The 18,509-nt window shown below is 33.0% G+C and overlaps 2 protein-coding genes across 10 annotated transcripts in view; one reads left to right on the top strand and one right to left on the bottom strand.

Moving 5' to 3' along the window:
* The window catches only part of LOC142332836 (EF-hand domain-containing family member C2-like), a 367,638-nt gene that overhangs the window by 104,828 nt on the left and 244,301 nt on the right, over positions 1–18,509 (bottom strand). The window lies entirely within an intron of this gene.
* Positions 8,080–18,509, top strand: part of LOC142332838 (facilitated trehalose transporter Tret1-like) — a 94,612-nt gene continuing 84,182 nt past the window's right edge. The window contains exon 1 of one of the 3 annotated variants that reach the window (XM_075379476.1): positions 8,080–8,183. In XM_075379476.1, coding sequence (XP_075235591.1) covers positions 8,168–8,183 — 16 coding nt within the window. In that variant the 5' untranslated portion in view covers positions 8,080–8,167. Of the gene's footprint in view, positions 8,184–15,067; positions 15,524–18,509 lie in introns of those variants that run through there. The other 2 variants (XM_075379477.1, XM_075379478.1) reach the window with 2 other exon arrangements.

Here is an 18,509-nt window from a genome sequence, read left to right as displayed (position 1 = left end):
GGTTTTGTATTCAAAAAATAATCCACACACCGATGAAGAACTGAAAGCCAACGTTACTTAAGAATTACGAGACAATGGAAGCGATACGCTTCGAAAGGTTGCACGGAGTAAGAAAAAGAGGTAGGTTAGGCTTGAATTGATGAAACTAGTGGACTTTCATGTTATAAAAATATTTGATCTCAATATTGTTTTGCATAAATAATTTTAATATTTATAACTACTAATCGCATTAATTTTTTTTTTCTTCAGTCATTTGACTGGTTTGATGCAGCTCTCCAAGATTCCCTATCTAATGCTAGTTATTTCATTTCGGTATACCCCCTACATCAAACATCCCTAACAATTTGTTTTACATATTCCAAACGTTGCCTGCCTACACAGTTTTTTCCTTCTACCTATCCCTTCAATATTAAAGTGACTATTCCAGGATGCCTTAGTATGTGGCCTATAAGTCTGTCTCTTCTTTTAACTATATTTTTCCAAATGCTTCTTTCTTCATCGATTTGCCGGAACACCTCTTCATTTGTCACTTTATCCACCTATCTAATTTTTAACATTCTTCTATAGCACCGCATATCAAAAGCTTCTAATCTTTTCTTCTCAGGTACTCCGATGGTCCAAGTTTCACTTCCATATAAAGCGACGCTCCAAACATATACTTTCAAAAATCTTTTCCTGACGTTTAAATTAATTTTTGATGTAAACAAATTATATTTCTGACTGAAGGCTCGTTTCGCCTGTGCTATTCGGCGTTTTATGTCGCTCCTGCTTCGTCCATCTTTAGTAATTCTATTTCCCAAATAACAAAATTCTTTTACCTCCATAATCTTTTCTCCTATTTTCACATTCAGTGGTCCATCTTCGTTTTTTTTACTACATTTCATTACTTTCGTTTTGTTCTTGTTTATTTTCATGCGGTAGTTCTTGCGTAGGACTTTAACCATGACATTCATTGTTTCTTCTAAATCCTTTTTACTCTCAGCTAGAATTACTATATCATCAGCAAATCGTAGCATCTTTATCTTTTCACCTTGTACTGTTACTCCGAATCTAAATTGTACTTTAACATCATTAACTGCTTGTTCTATGCAAAGATTAAAAATTAACGCGGATAGGGAACATCTTTGTCGCGTTATCCAGAAATATGTACTTTATTGAGTGTTAACCTTCGATTTCATTATTTTTTTATTATTTTTTTTTTAATTTTCAAAAAGGTTTAATTGTTTAAGGGTTTCAGGAAAAGTATAGGAACAAGGGAAGTAGTTTTAGGCTTCAGATTAATATTAGAAGGAAGATTAAAGAAAAACAAATCAACATACTTGGCGTTTATAGACCTAGAAAAGGCATTCGATAACGTAGACTGGAATAAAATATTCAGCATTTTAAAAAAATTAGGGTTCAAATACAGAGATAGAAGAACAATTGCTATCATTTACAGGAACCGAACAGCAACAGTAATAATTGAAGAACATAAGAAAGAAGCCGTGATAAGAAAGGGAGTCCGACAAGGATGTTCCCTACCCCCGTTACTTTTTAATCTTTACATAGAACTAGCGGTTAACGATGTTAAAGAACAATTTAGATTCGGAGTAACAGTACAAGGTGAAAAGATAAAGACGCTACGATTTGCTGATGATATAGTAATTCTAGCCGAGAGTAAAAAGGATTTAGAAGAAACAATGAACGGCATAGATGAAGTCCTACGCAAGAACTATCGCGTGAAAATAAACAAGAACAAAACAAAAGTAATGAAATGTAGTAGAAATAAGAAAGATGGACCACTGAATGTGAAATTAGGAGGAGAAAACATTACGGAGGTAGAAGAATTTTGTTATTTGGGAAGTAGAATTACTAAAAAAGATGGACGAAGCAGGAGCGACATAAAACGCCGAATAGCACAGGCGAAACGAGCCTTCAGTCAGAAATATAATTTGTTTACATCAAAAATTAATTTAAACGTCAGGAAAAGATTTTTGAAAGTATATGTTTGGAGCGTCGCTTTATATGGAAGTGAAACTTGGACCATCGGAGTACCTGAGAAGAAAAAAGATTAGAAGCTTTTGATATGCGGTGCTATAGAAGAATGTTAAAAATTAGACGGGTGGATAAAGTGACAAATGAAGAGGTGTTGCTGCAAATCGATGAAGAAAGAAGCATTTGGAAAAATATAGCTTAAAGAAGAGACAGACTTATAGGCCATATATTAAGGCATACTGGAATAGTCACTTTAATATTGAAGGGACAGGTAGAAGGAACAAATTGTGCAGGCAGGCAACATTTGGAATATGTAAAACAAATTGTTAGGGATGTATGATGTATGGGGTATTCCGAAATGAAATGACTAGCATTAGATAGGGAATCTTAGAGAGCTGCATCAAACCAGTCAAATGACTGAAGACAAAAAAAAATTCTTTAAGATAAAAAACTAGATTTTTTGTTTGTTTTTGACATAAGAACAGATTATTCTCACGTTTATTTATGATCTTCTGAAAATATTACTAGAAGTTTTTTATTTAAAATTTTCCGTTCTTCAACTTCTGTTTGCAACATTTTTCGGTAAATTCAATATTTAATTAGTTACTACCGAAAAACGGCACTATGACACGTTTACATCGAAATAGAGTGGTCTATTTTACTAGATCCACCCAGATATCATGAACTTTTTTTTTGTAGCGAGGCTCTGGACTTTTAGTAGGACCTTTACAGCACGGTCTAATCGACAGAATTAATTTTCCCCTATATTCCTGTTTTGAATCTAATGCTTCTACTTTAAGAGAAGGCTCTAAAATTTCTAGCGGTTAATCGTAGAACAAAACGAACCTGTAGCGTGAATGTTATTATGGCTCGAGTAAAAAATAAACCAAATAATAAATAAGTTTTTATTACTGCAATATTTTTCATTTTTATATTTAAATATATTTTAATTTACATAAAATTATTATATTTTCGTGGAAAACCGAGCTTAACATTTTTTTAAATTTTTTTTAGGGTTGCACACGTATAATGTATGATCTTAAGTGATTACATATTTTAAATATATTATCAGTATACATTATTTTTACGTGTTTAAGTTTGGAAAAAAAACACAAAAATAAATAGTCCTATTTTAAACGTTTTATTTAATTTTTTTTTTCTAAATCTATAAATGTATAATTGAATTTTATCGCTTAAAATAAATCAAATTGATTTTGTAAATTTTTTCTTTCTTTACATATTCACATTAACCACTTCGTTATCCATATGTTATCAGTATACGTAATTATTAATAAATTAATCTGTAAATTATCCGTCAAACTTGAACAGATAAATGAACCACTACTAGTTAAGCTATCTCTCTAATAATATCTGGTATTAATTTATTTTTCTAAGTTGCATTTTTACTTCCTTGTACGAAGTACAAAGAAGTATTGTAATCGCGAAAAATTTTGGTTTTCAGATTTCAACGGAAATATCCATTTTGACCATTCCTGAAATCCATTTTGAGTAGTTTCGTCGTGACGTCTGTACACGTATGTAGCTCGCGCATAACTCAAAAACGATTACCCATAGAATGTTAAAATTTTGGATTTAGGACTGTTGTAACTTGTAGTTGTGCACCTCCTCTTTTTATTACAATCAACTGGACCAATAATGTCCAAGAAAAGTCCAAAATCAAAAAAATTTGGATTTTGGACTTTTTCTTGACTGCAGTAATAAGCCCTGATTGAAAGCTTTTCAACGATATATCACAAGTTTTACATAATTTCATTGGTTCCAGAATTACATCCCAATAAAAATTTAATGAAATATCTGGATCTTCAAGGGGAAAGCACATCGGCGAGAATCCGACTTCATTTCCCTTCTTTTTTTTAATTTAAATATATTGTATTATTAATAATTATTAACCTGTGATTGTAAAAAAGTTACAAAAAATAATAATTCAATAACAAAAAACAAAACTAAAAAAAATATGTAAATAAGATATATATAATTTAATAGGTATACAAGGAAGTCATGTGGTGTCCACAGCAGATTTTTATAAAAATATAATACTGAAATGTACGCTAAATCATTCATTCTTATTGCATTTTTTTTTTTTCAAGAAAAACTAAGTTAAAGCAAATACAACGAGTGAAAGAGGCTGAGACTGATGTTAATAGAATGGTTAATAGTACAAATTCTTTCTGCTCAATGTCGATCAGTAGTTTATATACTTTACCGCAACATAGTAGCACAGCGAGTTCAAAATGTACACTGTTCATGTAGTGGAATGTTCTCGTTGAAAACATGAGCATTATTAGTTAAAGCTCCTGGAAGCTGTGGGGGTTTCCTTGATAAGCATTAATTTTTGTATAAAACCATAAGTAAAAATCCGATGAGCTTAAGTCCAGAGAAGGAAGTGGCCGCAAATCCTTAAAAATGATTCGATATCCGAAAAACTCTTACAATAACTTCATGGACTGCCTGGCAGTATGCGCGATCGCGCCGTCTTGTTGAATCTAAACATAATTAATTTCGTCCTTAGTTAATCTTCCATGGATCGATTAATAATTTCACAATAAAGAGTGAATTTATATTTTTCGTGAAGAATATCGAGCCGACTATTCTTCTCTTGGATATTGGAAACCATACCCCAATCTTCTGGTCATATAGAGGAATTTCACATATAGCATTTGGCTTGTTGAGATCACAAACGTCAGTTCTGTGTGTGCACATACCTTGATAAATGTAACTCTGTAGCATCGGTATAAAGAACAGTCCAAAATATCGTCAGAATTGTTCACTAGAAATTTTTGATACCATTTACAGTATTGAATTCTCTTTCCGTAGAAAGAGAATTCCGATTGTGGACGATTTTGAACCGCTTTCAGTTTTTACGGGAGACCGAGCTTTTTATGAACTTTTACGTGTAGTTGCAACATCGATTGTTTTCTGTCGAGCCAACTTTCGCATGGACTTGCTAGGACTAGTTGCATAGCATCTGATATGTCTCGCAGTTTTTCTTCATGATGACTGACGGTCGCTTAGGTCATGGTCCTTTACGGATCTCCCTAAATTTCTCGATTAGCGAGCGCTCTTACACTATGTCGAATAGGAACTGGTGTACCCAGAGATGTAATGAAAACTGGTTTTTCATCTGTTTGTACTCACGAAAGACAAATTCAACGAGAAATATTCGCTGTTCAAAAGTTAACACCAATGTGAGCGCACACGGAAAACGAGCGTTCAGCTTTCTTAATTGGGCGAAATTTGTTGTTCATGGTAGCTTCCCAATCACGTTGCCACTCATTATGAACCACCCTCTTCAGGAAACAAATAGATTGTTAGAAGCGACACAATCGCTGAAAAGAGGCTGGAAACTAGCCTCCTTTGCCTCCCTATCTGCACGCTTATTGCCTGAAATTCCAGTAAGACTGGGGATCCAGCAGAAGCTTACTGTTGTATTACGTTGAGTAGTTTGAGAAATAATAGACTGAACCTCGCAGATAACAGGGTATCTGGAGAACATGTCAGCAATCGCCTGTAAGGCACTTATGGAATCTGAGCAGACAACTACGTGACGAAGTGATGGGCTAATTATATTTAAGCCCTTATTATATAATGCCTTATATTTAAGGCATGCTGCTCCGCAACGAAAATACTGATGATGCTGGAAGGTCAAACATGTATGTTCTGTTGCTAACCACAAAAGCACAACCAGCAGAATAACTCATCGAGAGTCGTCCGTATGAATTATAGCATCATGATTCACGCTATTTATAATATTATACAATTTTCTTGTAATTTAATCGGAGGTATGCTTTTTATGATACCGACAAAGACCGAAGCAGTAATTTAATGGAGAAGGCTGCCGAGGGAGTAATACCATGGAGCAACAGTAAGAACTGGAGGTAACTGATTACTAGAGCTAAGAAAAGGCGCTGAGCTCTGATGCCTAACGGAGCAGTAGATCTCGGATACTCCTGATATCGATTAACATGCAGGTTGAAGAACACCGCATCAAAGGTAAGATGATTTGGTTGCGCTTCAATGCGGGCTACTAAGTGCAGATCATTTAGTTTCATCTGTTACAAAGAGATGCCTCACCGCGATCGTAAGCATTTGTAAATTTAACGATTCAATTCTTCCACTTCTGCGCATCCACTTAAATGTAATGATTTAATTACATTTTTAAAAAATATTGGGAAAGAAGTAAGACTTTAAAATATGACACGGTTTAAGCCAAAACTATGCAGTTACATAGACAAATTTACGCCAAAAAACTTTTCAAAGTTCACTCATATTTATGCGTTTATATATTTTAAAATACATTCAAATATGATTTAAAAAATTTTTAAATAAATTTAACTATCACCAGTTGACTGGAATTATTATTTTTTTTTTAATATTCCTCGATTTTCAAAAAAGAAAATTACAGTAATAACAGTTTGATCCGTTATTTCATGTAACTCTTTTCAGTAAACATCTTCAAAACGAGATGATTTTTTTTCTGGGCGCACAACGAAGTGTCGCAATCAGCGCCTGGAAATAATTAAACTTAACAACACCAAACTTAAAAATTAAATAACTAACATATTAAAAAAATAAAATAAAATCAACAATTAATCTTTTTTTTTTGTCTTCATTCATTTGACTGGTTTGATGCAGCTCTCCAAGATTCCCTATCTAGTGCTAATCGTTTCATTTTGGTAAACCCCCTACAATCTACATCCCTAACAATTTTTTTTATATATTCTAAACGCCTGCCTGCCTGCTCAATATTTTCCTTCTACCTGACCCTCCAATATTAAAGCGACTATTCCAGGATGCCTTAATATGTGGCCTATAAGTCTCTTCTTTTAACTATATTTTTCCAAATGCTTCTTTCTTCATCTATTTGCCGCAACACCTATTCATTTGTCACTTTATCTACCCATCTGATTCTCCTATAGCACCGCATTTCAAAAGCTTCTAATCTTTTCTTCTCAGGTACTCCGATCGTACAAGTTTCACTTCCGTATAAAGCGACGCTCCAAACGTATACTTTCAAAAATCTCTTCCTGACGTTTAAATTAATTTTTGTTGTAAACAAATTATATTTCTGACTGAAAGCCATAATCCATAACCGTTTCTCTTCCTATTTTCACATTCAGTGGTCCATCTTCATTATTGCTACTACATTTCATTACTTTCGTTTTATTCTTGTTTATTTTCATGTGGTAGTTGTTGCGTATAATTAATTATAACAAAATATATGAAATATATTCGTTATTACAGTGTAGATGTAAAGTGCGTATGCCGCTTACTAAATGCTAAATAAAAACCATAATGAAATACAATATTAAACATTTAATTTAAAACAAGAAAATTCCCATTTGGCATACGCTAAACGGCGTAAATATACGAAATACGTTTTATTAATTATCATATATCAGAATATATATCTACGGCCTTAAAAATAGCAAGAAATTTGATAACATCGTCATATTGTTCCCTAAAAGATTTTTTGATGTTAGCCCCAAATTTAAATTTCCGACGCGATGCCGCATAACGGACACAGTACAAAACGGTGTAGCGTACCGTTAGTTGGAAGTTATATTAATCATAATAGAAATAATTCTTTAAAAAGTTCAGATTTATTTTATTCTTATCAAGAAATCATTTGGAAATAGAAATAATTTTGTTTTTTTGTAAGTAATTTAATTAATTTTAAAAAGACATCAATGTTTATTTTATGTAATTACGATGAAAATAGTTTTATAAATGACGTAATTTAATTTTAACATGACGTTTCTACATGAAAATTACGGTGAGATATTTATAAATAATGAATAAACGACTAATGAAACGTTATTACTTTAATTAAAAGTATTTGTATTTAAAAGTAAAATATATTTACAATGCATCAGTTTAATGAGAATTATTTAGTTCCTGTAAATAATTGAATAAATTTAAAAATAATAATAAAATGTTCATTATTTGTAATTTATACAACCTTACAGAAATAGCATTTTTTAAATTTAAAAATATAACAATTATTAATATAGAATTTTAATCTCTCTAATTATTAGTTGAATTTTAAATAGCTATCGAACGTACTTATTAAAAGAAAAATCTTTATGACTTTTATAAATTTAACGTTAACTTGTGTGGAAGTTAAACACTTTGGTTATTACAAAAATCAAAAAATATCCGCTATTTTACTACAATGGTTTACGCGATAGGTAAGTGTAATGCATAATTAATTAATTTAACAAACTCCAATATAGATTTTGCATTCTTTTAAACCAGTTTCCTCCATATTTATTTCTTTATATTCCATATTTTGTGTGAATCTAATAGTATTTTTAGTTCTTTTTCGAAACTGTAGCTTACGTAATAATAAATGCATAAATCACAAAAAAAACTACACGGTGCGGATGCATTAAAAAAAAAAAAAAAACCAGATATTTTAAGACTAACTTAAATTGTCAACAAACGAAAACGGATACGGTCAACTAAATTTCAAGAAATATAACGCAATAAAAATTGTTAAAACGAGAAGATTAACAATACGTCTATGGAGTTAGTTTAATTGCAGTAGAGATTGGGAAAAATTAGTAATTATTCCTTAAAAATTAAAGAATTAAAATTTTTCATAGATTTCATTTCTGTTCGTTTTATACGGCATAAAAAATTGTATTTTTAAATCTATGAGCCAATCTTTTTTCTTTTTTTTTTAAATTATACAGAGCGAGTCAAAAGTGTGGAAACCCTTCAACAACTTTAAAACCGTTCCAGATTACTGTAATTTTAAGAATAAGGTAACCCACCGGGTTGGTCTAATGGTGAACGCGTCTTCGTAAATCAACTAATTTGGAAGTCGAGAGTTCCAGCGTTCAAGTCCTAGTAAAGTTAGTTATTTTTACACGGATTTGAATACTAGATCGTGGATACCGGTGTTCTTTGGCGGTTGGGTTTCAATTAACCACACATCTCAGGAATGGTCGAACTGAGACTGTAAAAGACTGCACTTCATTTACACTCATACATATCATCCTCTGCAGTAATACGTGAACGGTAATTCCCGGAGGCTAAACAGAAAAAGAAAGAAATTTTCAGGATAAGGTATCGGTGAACAACTACTTTACCTTTTGACGATAAATAGAATTTCAATCCCTTCTTTGGAGGTGGCCCAAGGGGTTGTAACTCAAATATTTTAAATGGTAACACCCATCGTGCAATACATCATTTTAAAAGTTTCTTTAAAACAAGAAAAATTATGTAAATGAAAATTTGGTACGGGAGCGTTGGTCCGAGTCACGAGATATCCACGAGCGAGTCTAGTGAGCCCTATTCGCAAACTTCAAATAATAACTTCCTCTCATCGGTTACTCCTGTATGAAAAGCTACAAGGTGACGCGGTGTTCTTAACCGGACGAAGTTTATTATCGATGATAGCATTCCATTCAACTTTGTCAGTCATCATGAACCACCACCTTCAGAAAACAGACGAGATCGTTCGAAACAACGCGATTAGCGGAAAGGAGGCTGGAAAAAAGCCTCTTTTGTTGCAATACCAGCGCGCTCATCGTCTGAAATTCGAATGCGGATGGGGATCCAACGAAAGCTTACAACAATTATGTTCCTTTCAGTCATTTCAAAAATAATAAATTAAATTTCACGCACGACATAGTGTCTGGAATGTCGGGCTAATAATATTTAAGGCTTTTTTAATAACAAACAGTTCCGCGACGAAAACAATGCCGGTACTGGGAAAGCCAAACATGTAAGTTCTATTGACAACCGCAAAAACAGAACCGACTGAGTTATCGTGTTTAGAGCCGTCTTTATAAACAATGGCATCAGGATTCACGCTTTACAATATTGTAGGATTTTTCATATAGCCGGATTTGTGTTGCTTTTATGATATCGACAAAGACTAAGGCAATAATTTACGAAACAAGGCCGCTAACGGGGGTAATAACACGGAATAACGGTTAAGAACGAGAGGCAATCACATATTTAGAGCTAAAAAAAGGCGATGCCTAGCGGGAAAGTACGAGGGGGTAAGTCAATTATTATACGCAATCTATATATATAAAAATGTTAAGTTCGTTTGTGTACGGCTTCAAAAACTCAAAATATTCTGCACAGATTGAGCTCAAATTTTAGCACGATATAAAACCCGCATCAAAGATTGTTTTCATCTATTTTTAATAAATCTATTTATCTATTTTTAATTTGTACATTTTTAATTTGGAAATGCAAACAAAGGAAAACCAATCAGATCAATGCAAGATGGCCACTGTCAAACACAACGACCAAATTTCTTTGAATTATATTTAACAGCTAAACATCTGTATTTTATTAAAAAAAAAAAAAACACGATAAAAAAAACTTTTAGCACGATATATAACCCGCATCAAAGATTGTTTTCATCTATTTTTAATAAATCTATATCTATTCTTAATTTGTACAGTTTTTTAATAAATAAGAGGCTAATAAATCAGATGGAAATGTAAACAAAGGAAAACCAATCAGATCAATGCAAGATGGCCGCTATCAAATACAACGACCAATCACAAAGAGCCCGTATGGCCGTTGCCAATGTAAACAAAATCACAACTGATTAAGTAACAAATTTCTTTGAATTAAATTTAACAGCTAAAACATCAGTATTTTATTTTTAAAAAAACACAAAAACAAAAACAAAAAGAAAAGCCACCAAGAAGGATGACTTACAGTAAATAAATTAAAACACCCGACTTTCTTATAGCCCAGATAGACTTAAGACTAAGCAAACAAAAAAAGTCGAAATAACCAAATACACAGAAAATAATATCCCTACATAATGAATGATTTATAGCGTATGAAAATGCCATGCCTGACCGGGATTCCAACTCGGAACCACCGGATTAAAGTCCGAGACGTTACCACTCGCGCCACGGAGGCCGGCAAACGTATTCGTTAGGAGCCGAATAAAAACACGACTTACTTACTTGGCGTTGTGTGTCAAACCAATTTTATACGGACTATAATTACTTTTAATACGCGAAACCCTTTGCAATGATTGAACATTAACTTAAACCTCTTCAAAAATTATTCCTTTTGAACTAAGCCGCATTTTGATATCATTGTTTTTCTATAACACGGCTGGAATTCTTTTCGCTTAATGATAAGAAGCGTTGTCGAAGATAATAACCGAATTCTCTTCCAAAGGACATAATACACCGCTAAAATATTTCTAAATAATTCAAATTCGTCTAAATTTTTTACGAATCGCGTTTTTATCAAAATCTCATCTTTTTCTCAATTGACCTGCGGGGTTTTGTTTTCTTTGGAGACCGTAATTCATTAGTAGATTCATACTCGAGAATCACGATGTACACTGAAGCAGCACAACTTCTACTTACGTTAGCAGTTTATTAACATCTGAAATCAACGCCGTTTGATTATTCTGTAATTTGTAAGCATTACTCTGCTTTTGTAAGCATTTAAAATGATGTGTTTTTTCGCACGACTTAAGGACTTTTTTTCGCAGCCCATAAATCTTTATATATAAAAATGTTAAGTTCGTTTGTATACGCTTCAAAAACTCAAAATGTTCTGCACCGATTGAGCTCAAATTTTAGCACGATATATAACCCGCATCAAATATTGTTTTTATCTATTTTTCGCATCAGTCACATACCCGCGACCGCGAGAAAACGGTTTTTTAACGGTCAGCGGTCAGCCGTGTACCAGTGACCGCCCCATCTGCCGGAATCTGCACATCCTAACCAAATTCGCGCATTATTCGCAATTATATTGACCGCTTGCTTCCCTTCATCTCCCACAGAGTTATGGGAAAAATATCGATCGCATATGGCCGAGGATATTTTGCATAGAGTACGCCTAGAAAATAGCAATATGACCATGGAATTTACAGAAGCCATTTACAACGAAGCATTGATAAATATTGAAGACAAGTGCTTAGTCTTTATTTGCTATTGCAAATAAAGTTCTTAGTCAATTGGGAATGCCAGCACCCACCCGAGCTGCGATTGCTTTATTTGATATGGATTTACGCCGTGAACAGAGTTACAACATTGGTGATCTTCAGTCATATGTTCGATCAAACATTCCCAAATTAACGCGTGAACAGAAAACCATTTATGATCGCATAATGCAAATGATAAATGACGGAGTTGGGGGGACCTTCTTCTTGGATGCGCCAGGAGGAACTGGGAAAACATTCCTCATTAGCTTGATTCTAGCAACGGTTCGATCAAAAAATGACAATTATCCTGTTGCGGAATATTAATCAGCCAAAAACTCTGCAACGGCACGCGACTTGCAGTTAAGAAATTGATGAATAACGTAGTGGAAGCAACGATTTTAACGTGGCCTTTCAAAGGTGAAGATGTCCTCATTCCTCGAATACCCATAATCCCGACCGATACACCATTTTAATTTAAAAGATTGCAATTCCCAATTCGATTGGCATTTGCACTCACAATCGATAAAGCTCAAGGTCAATGTTTAGAATCGTGTGGTTTAGATTTAGATGCGGATTGCTTCTCACATGGGCAACACTGTATGTTGCGTGTTCCCGAGTCGACAAACCAGATAGCCTTTATATCTATGCAAACAGTGGAAAAACAAAAAAAATATTGTATATCCACAAGTATTGCAAAATTAAACTTCTATGAAACGTATGCTTTGTATTGTTTCTCATTTCTCATCCATGCAACCACAATGTGCCACAGCGAAGCGTGGCGGGTAGAGCTAGTTTAGTTATATTTTTGTTTATGTTGGTAGTACTGTCGTGTTGCGTAGATGACGCATGCGTGGTTAAATTGTTATGTCTGTGCAGGTCTAATGCTGCTAGGTTAGTTCCATTATCGCTATCCCTGTCGTTAACCATGGCTACTACGCTTTCTGTTTGCACCAAAGAAGAGCAACGTTCAGTGATGCGTTTTTTGTGGTCGGAAGGTGTATCAGGGACCGAAATTCATCGAAGACTTTCGGTACGGTACGGGAACAGTGTGCAACGGAGTGTCTACGAATGGATTGAAAAATTAAAAAATGGTCGCACATTACATTAATTAAAAAATTACGCACGACGAAGGAACCGGACGACCGTTTACCGCCAGAAATGAGAAAAAACTTGAGCGTGCACATGACATGGTTTTCTTAGACAGACGAGTAACTATCGATGAAGTGGTACATCATCTGCGAATTAGTCACGGTTCTGCCTACGAAATCATCCACAACAGACTTGGGTTTCATAAAGTCTGTGCAAGATTCGTCCCAAAAAACTCACACAGTCGCATAAACGAACGGGTTTGGACATCTGCCAAAAACATTTGGATCGCTATGGTAACTAACGGGACATCTTCTTAGACAGAATTATCACCGGTGACGAAAAATGGATCTATCATTACGCGCCGGAGAGTAAACGGCAGATACGGAATGGAAACATCCAAATTCGTCCTGCAAAAAAAAAGGTTCAAGAGCCAACTGTCCGCAGGAAAACTGATGCTTTCGGTTTTTTGGGATTCACAAGACCCAGTACTGGAACATTATGAGGAACGGGGCACGACAATAAACAGTGCGCGTTACATTGAGTTGCTTACCGCCAAGCTGAATCCTGCAATTCGAAGCATACTCCGAGGACTGCTGTCGAAAGGTATTGTTGCCCGACAATGCCCGTCCACATACTGCTGCCCTTTAACCTTTTCATTTTCTTGTTTAGCCTCCGGTAACTACCGTTTAGATAATTCTTCAGAAGATGAATGAGGATGATATCTATGAGTGTAAATGAAGTGTAGTCTTGTACATTCTCAGTTCGACCGTTCCTGAGATGTGTGGTTAATTGAAACCCAACCACCAAAGAACACCGGTATCCACGATCTAGTATTCAAATCCGTGTAAAAATAACTGGCTTTACTAGGACTTGAACGCTGGAACTCTCGACTCCCAAATCAGCTGATTTGGGAAGACGCGTTCACCACTAGACCAACCCGGTGGTCTACGTACTGCTGCCCGCACTGCTGAAACGCTCCAGAAACTCAACTTCAAAGTACCGGCTCATTCTCAGTATAGTTCTGATCTTGCCCCTTCTGACTACCTCTTGTTTGGTCCACTCAAAGAGGCATTAAGGGATCGTCGATTTACCTCGGACGAAACGGTGAAAGAAGCGGTTCATTCCTGACTCGCAGCTCAACCGAAAACCTTCTTTTATGAGGGCATCGGGAAGCTTGTGCAACGATGGACCAAATGCGTTGAAATGCAAGGGGACTACGTTGAAAAACGATGTACATGTTAAGTTTCCTATTTGTATTGCGATAAAATTTATAACTACATTGCGGATAATAATTCACTTACCCTCGTAGATTTTGGTTCCTGATATCGATTAAGATGTAGTTTGGAGAACACCGCGTCAAAATTCGGATGATTTGGTTACGCTTTAATGTGGGCTACGTAGCACCAGATCATTTGGTTTCGTGTGTACCAAAGAGATGGCTGTTCACTGGTAGATTTACCGCGGTGATGGAACGAAACGCACCTGTAGCAAGACGGATCCTAACAGCTGTGGACCATTAAAACAGAATGCTTTATGAAAGCCGGTCGGGTACAAAGCTTTTCCAAATGAAAAATCGACTCCTTTATTTTTTTAAATATGGACGTGTCTAAAGCCCGTAGAATAAAACCGTCGCGTTTGTTGCGGTCGCTGAGAATAAAAAGATGTACGAAGTAAATAATTGGACGTAGATGTAAAGTAAATTTATCAGAAATTAAGTACGTTATTTATAATAAATAATACGATTAGTAACATAGGGTTGATTCTGTTGCAATCTGAATTTTTTTTCCCTAGATAATTTTAGCAAATAACACGTTTTTAAATATGTTCTTATAATAGAAAAATAAATCTAGTTAAATCGTTTGTTTTATTATAACATAAATTTTTTTTACTAATTTTTTATAATAATATTATCAATGCCCTATAATAAAAAAATAAAAAAAAGCTAATATCTTTACAACGAAAAAAAACGCGCCGTATAAATACAAAAGATAATTTATTATCCCGAAACAAATCGACTGGTAAGAGTTCATCTATTCTTGTTTGTGTGCGTGTGTTTGTGTATACATCAAGAATGTGTGAAAGGGGATAATAAAAAGAGAGAGATGTATATCGAGAACGACGGAGATAGAAATATTATAAGATGTGAGTAGGGGGAAATTAAACAAATTTCTTTTCTAGCGCATCATACCAGATTAGTTATTATAAAACAGTTGATAGCGGTGTACAAATATTTACTTATATATTACAGTAAGAAAAAAAAAAGAAAAAGAAAAAAAAACTAAATTAAGTAATTATATAATAGTTTTAAGTATATTTAGTTAATAAAATAAAAATTTTGTAAAAATTTTAATTTTTATTTATAATAATCGTAATATTTTATTTCGTGTGGTGCAATTTTTATTTAGTGCGATTGACTTTCGTTGGTTTGTTATTCTTTTATGAGCGTTTAATTAATTTCAAACAAAATGATATAAATAAACGACCGAATAAAAAAAATAAGTAAATAAAAGACAGGTAAGATATACTTTAAAATTTATTTGTCAATTAAATACATTTTTGTATTATATATTTTTTTTTAAATACGTTAAGATTTTATCCGTTGAAAATTCAGTGGTAAAACAGTTCCTGTACAAGTATTTTTGTGATTTTATAATTAAAAAATTAAAATTTTTCTACGATTTAAATTTTTATGTTTTTTTACGATGAAACCAAATTAAGAATTAAATTTATTTATAAATATTGTAGAGCAATTATTTATTCACTCGGTTAACGTACTTTCTTTTTACACTTTAATAATTTTATTTAAAATATCGAAGGTATACAAAAATGTGTAGAGTTGTCCGTCTTCAAAAAATAAAACAAAAAATTAAGACACACTTTTTTAGTCTAACGGATTCTAAAAAATTGAGAATATACATTTTTGTTTTGTTTATTTTTCATTACGTTTTAAGATATTCTGTTCAATTATCAAATAAAAATACTTCACAATAATTACATTTTTAGGGTGTACAAATCACTACGCTACAAAAATCCAATGGGAAATGGAAGAGTGTAATTTTTCACTCGTTATCTACAAAAATACCTGTAAGGATTACCAGAGTGAGTTCCTTCATACAATAAAAAAAAAATCTTCGAAATCCGTTCATTTGAAAAAGAGATATATTTTCAAAAAGAAAAATTTTTAAATAATTCATACGGGTTGAAATTCAGCACTCGGTCTTTTTTTTTTAAAGTCTGTTAAAAAAGTAGCCTTTTATATAAAAAACTAAAATCCAGAAGTTGTAATCCATTTTTGGTTGTTTAAGGAAATAAACTGGAAAACGGTTTTTATGAAACAAAATTATACAACTTTTTTTTTTCAAAAATTTACCACATTTAAAGGATGCATTCTGCATCCTTTGATGTATCCTTACATATATCCTGTAAGCAATATAAGATATCGCTATTTCAGGATCCAGGATTTTAATTTGAAGGATGCAGAAAATGAATTTCATACTTTATTATAAATAACAAACCAAAATTAACATGAAATTAAAATTAGAATTTCGTATATTACTTTTCTTTTCTTCTTGTATTCATAACCGGTTTAAAGCTATTCTTTTAACGAATTTAACAGAAAAAATTAAGGCCCATCCATAATTCGGTTCACGTTTCTGTTAATAAATTCCTGCCTAATTATTAATTTACCAGCAGGACGCATTTCAATCGTTATTTTTTCTTACTTTCTAGATAGTATTTCAATGGTGATTACAACATTTACTTAGTAATTAACAGTTTAACTAAATAAAAGTTAAATTTAAATTAAAGTAAAATTAAACCGTACTGTAAATACTTATAACTCAGATTAAAGAAAATACTTAGCGCCTTTTATCTGTTTTTTTGAAAAGAAAACATTTAAGGAAACAGGTTTTTCAAAACTAAATTTGTAGTAGTTTTCGAGAAAATTATTGAAAGCACAAAGGTTGATAAAACCTCTTTTTTACATTCGCAGAAAATTTTTAATTTTTAAATTGCCAATAAACAAATAAACGTCTAACAAAATCAGTAGAGAATTTGATTCAGAGAAAATTTATTTAAATTAAACGAATAGAAAACAAACACATGTACTCGACTATAATTCAAAACAAAACTAACTAAAATTTGTTACAAAACTATTATAATTTTAAATTTAATAAAAATCCTGATAATTTTAAAAAAATTATCTATCTAGAAATATATAAAAACAGAATTAAAAAAAAGACGAAATTACGTTAATTGATAGCTTATAAAAACAATTAAGATCACAGTAATTAAGAAGCATTCAACGTAATTTTCATCGATGTGATCGCCATATTGTTGGATACAACATTCAGTACCACTAATCAACGTCGATTCAGCACGTCTAAGCTCATTCTTAATAATTCTTGCTACAGCTTCTGCCAATACGCGTAGAATAGACCGACGATTTTATTTCTACGCCCAAAAATTAATAATATTTTGGCGAGAGACCGGTACGGTCATTTCACTTTTTTGCTTACATTTCCGCGAAATTATGACTCATCGTTTTTTTCCGATTACATTTTCATAATTACTGAATTAGTCAAGAAAGATTACAAATCAATTTCATTGTAGCACGCAATAAATATACGAATAAAGTATTTTCAGGCGATTGTATTTTTTTTTTAAATCTGTAAAATTTTTGATTTTTTTAAAATATCTACATATAGAAAGTAGATCTAAAAATTAATAGGCAAATAACAATTTCTTTTTATATTTTAAATATAAGCTACATACGAGGGCTGATTTTTACATTTTACAAAAACAATGAAAGAAAAAACGTTTTTCGGTACAAATCGTTTTATTGTTTCTCAAAACATTCCCCTTTAATTTTTATACTCTTTTTCATACATTCGAACCAAAAACATTTTTTTCCATTCTGAAGTTGGTACATTAAAAACACGGTTTTGAAAGGATTCAACAGCTTCTTCAATCGATGAAAATCGCTGTCCACGCATATTTGTTTAATAATTGGTAACAAAAAGAAGTTATTAGGTAATAATAAAACAGGGAATGTGGGCAATGAGACATTAATTCATTGTCTTACTTCGTCAAATAAACAATTATTCGACGTGATGTACGAGAGTTGGCAACGTCATGATGAAAAATGATGCGACGTTTTCGGTTATTTTTCCTGATTTCATCATCGATGACTTCTGGTAAAAGAATTGTTGTATATCGTTCAGCATTAACTGTTCTTCAATCCTCTTAAAGCGATGGATCGCTACGCATCCAGTATAAACGAAGAAACAAGCGATCATTTTCTCAGAAGTGCTTCTTTAACCGATTTTGTTGGATTCGGTTCATCTTAGAACACCCAAACGGTTGATTATCACTTAGTTTGGCACTCGTATGAATATATCAGAGTTTCGTCTCCTGTTACGATGTTGTATACGGATTTTGAATTACCTCGATCTAGTTTTATGAGCATTCCTTACACCGATTGACACGTGTCCGTTTTTGA

Source organism: Lycorma delicatula, chromosome 12 (assembly GCF_047948215.1).
Source record: "Lycorma delicatula isolate Av1 chromosome 12, ASM4794821v1, whole genome shotgun sequence".
NCBI classification, from domain to species: domain Eukaryota; kingdom Metazoa; phylum Arthropoda; class Insecta; order Hemiptera; family Fulgoridae; genus Lycorma; species Lycorma delicatula.
The sequence above is the reverse complement of the archived record's forward strand: the minus strand, read 5'-3'. Positions and strand labels throughout refer to the sequence as shown.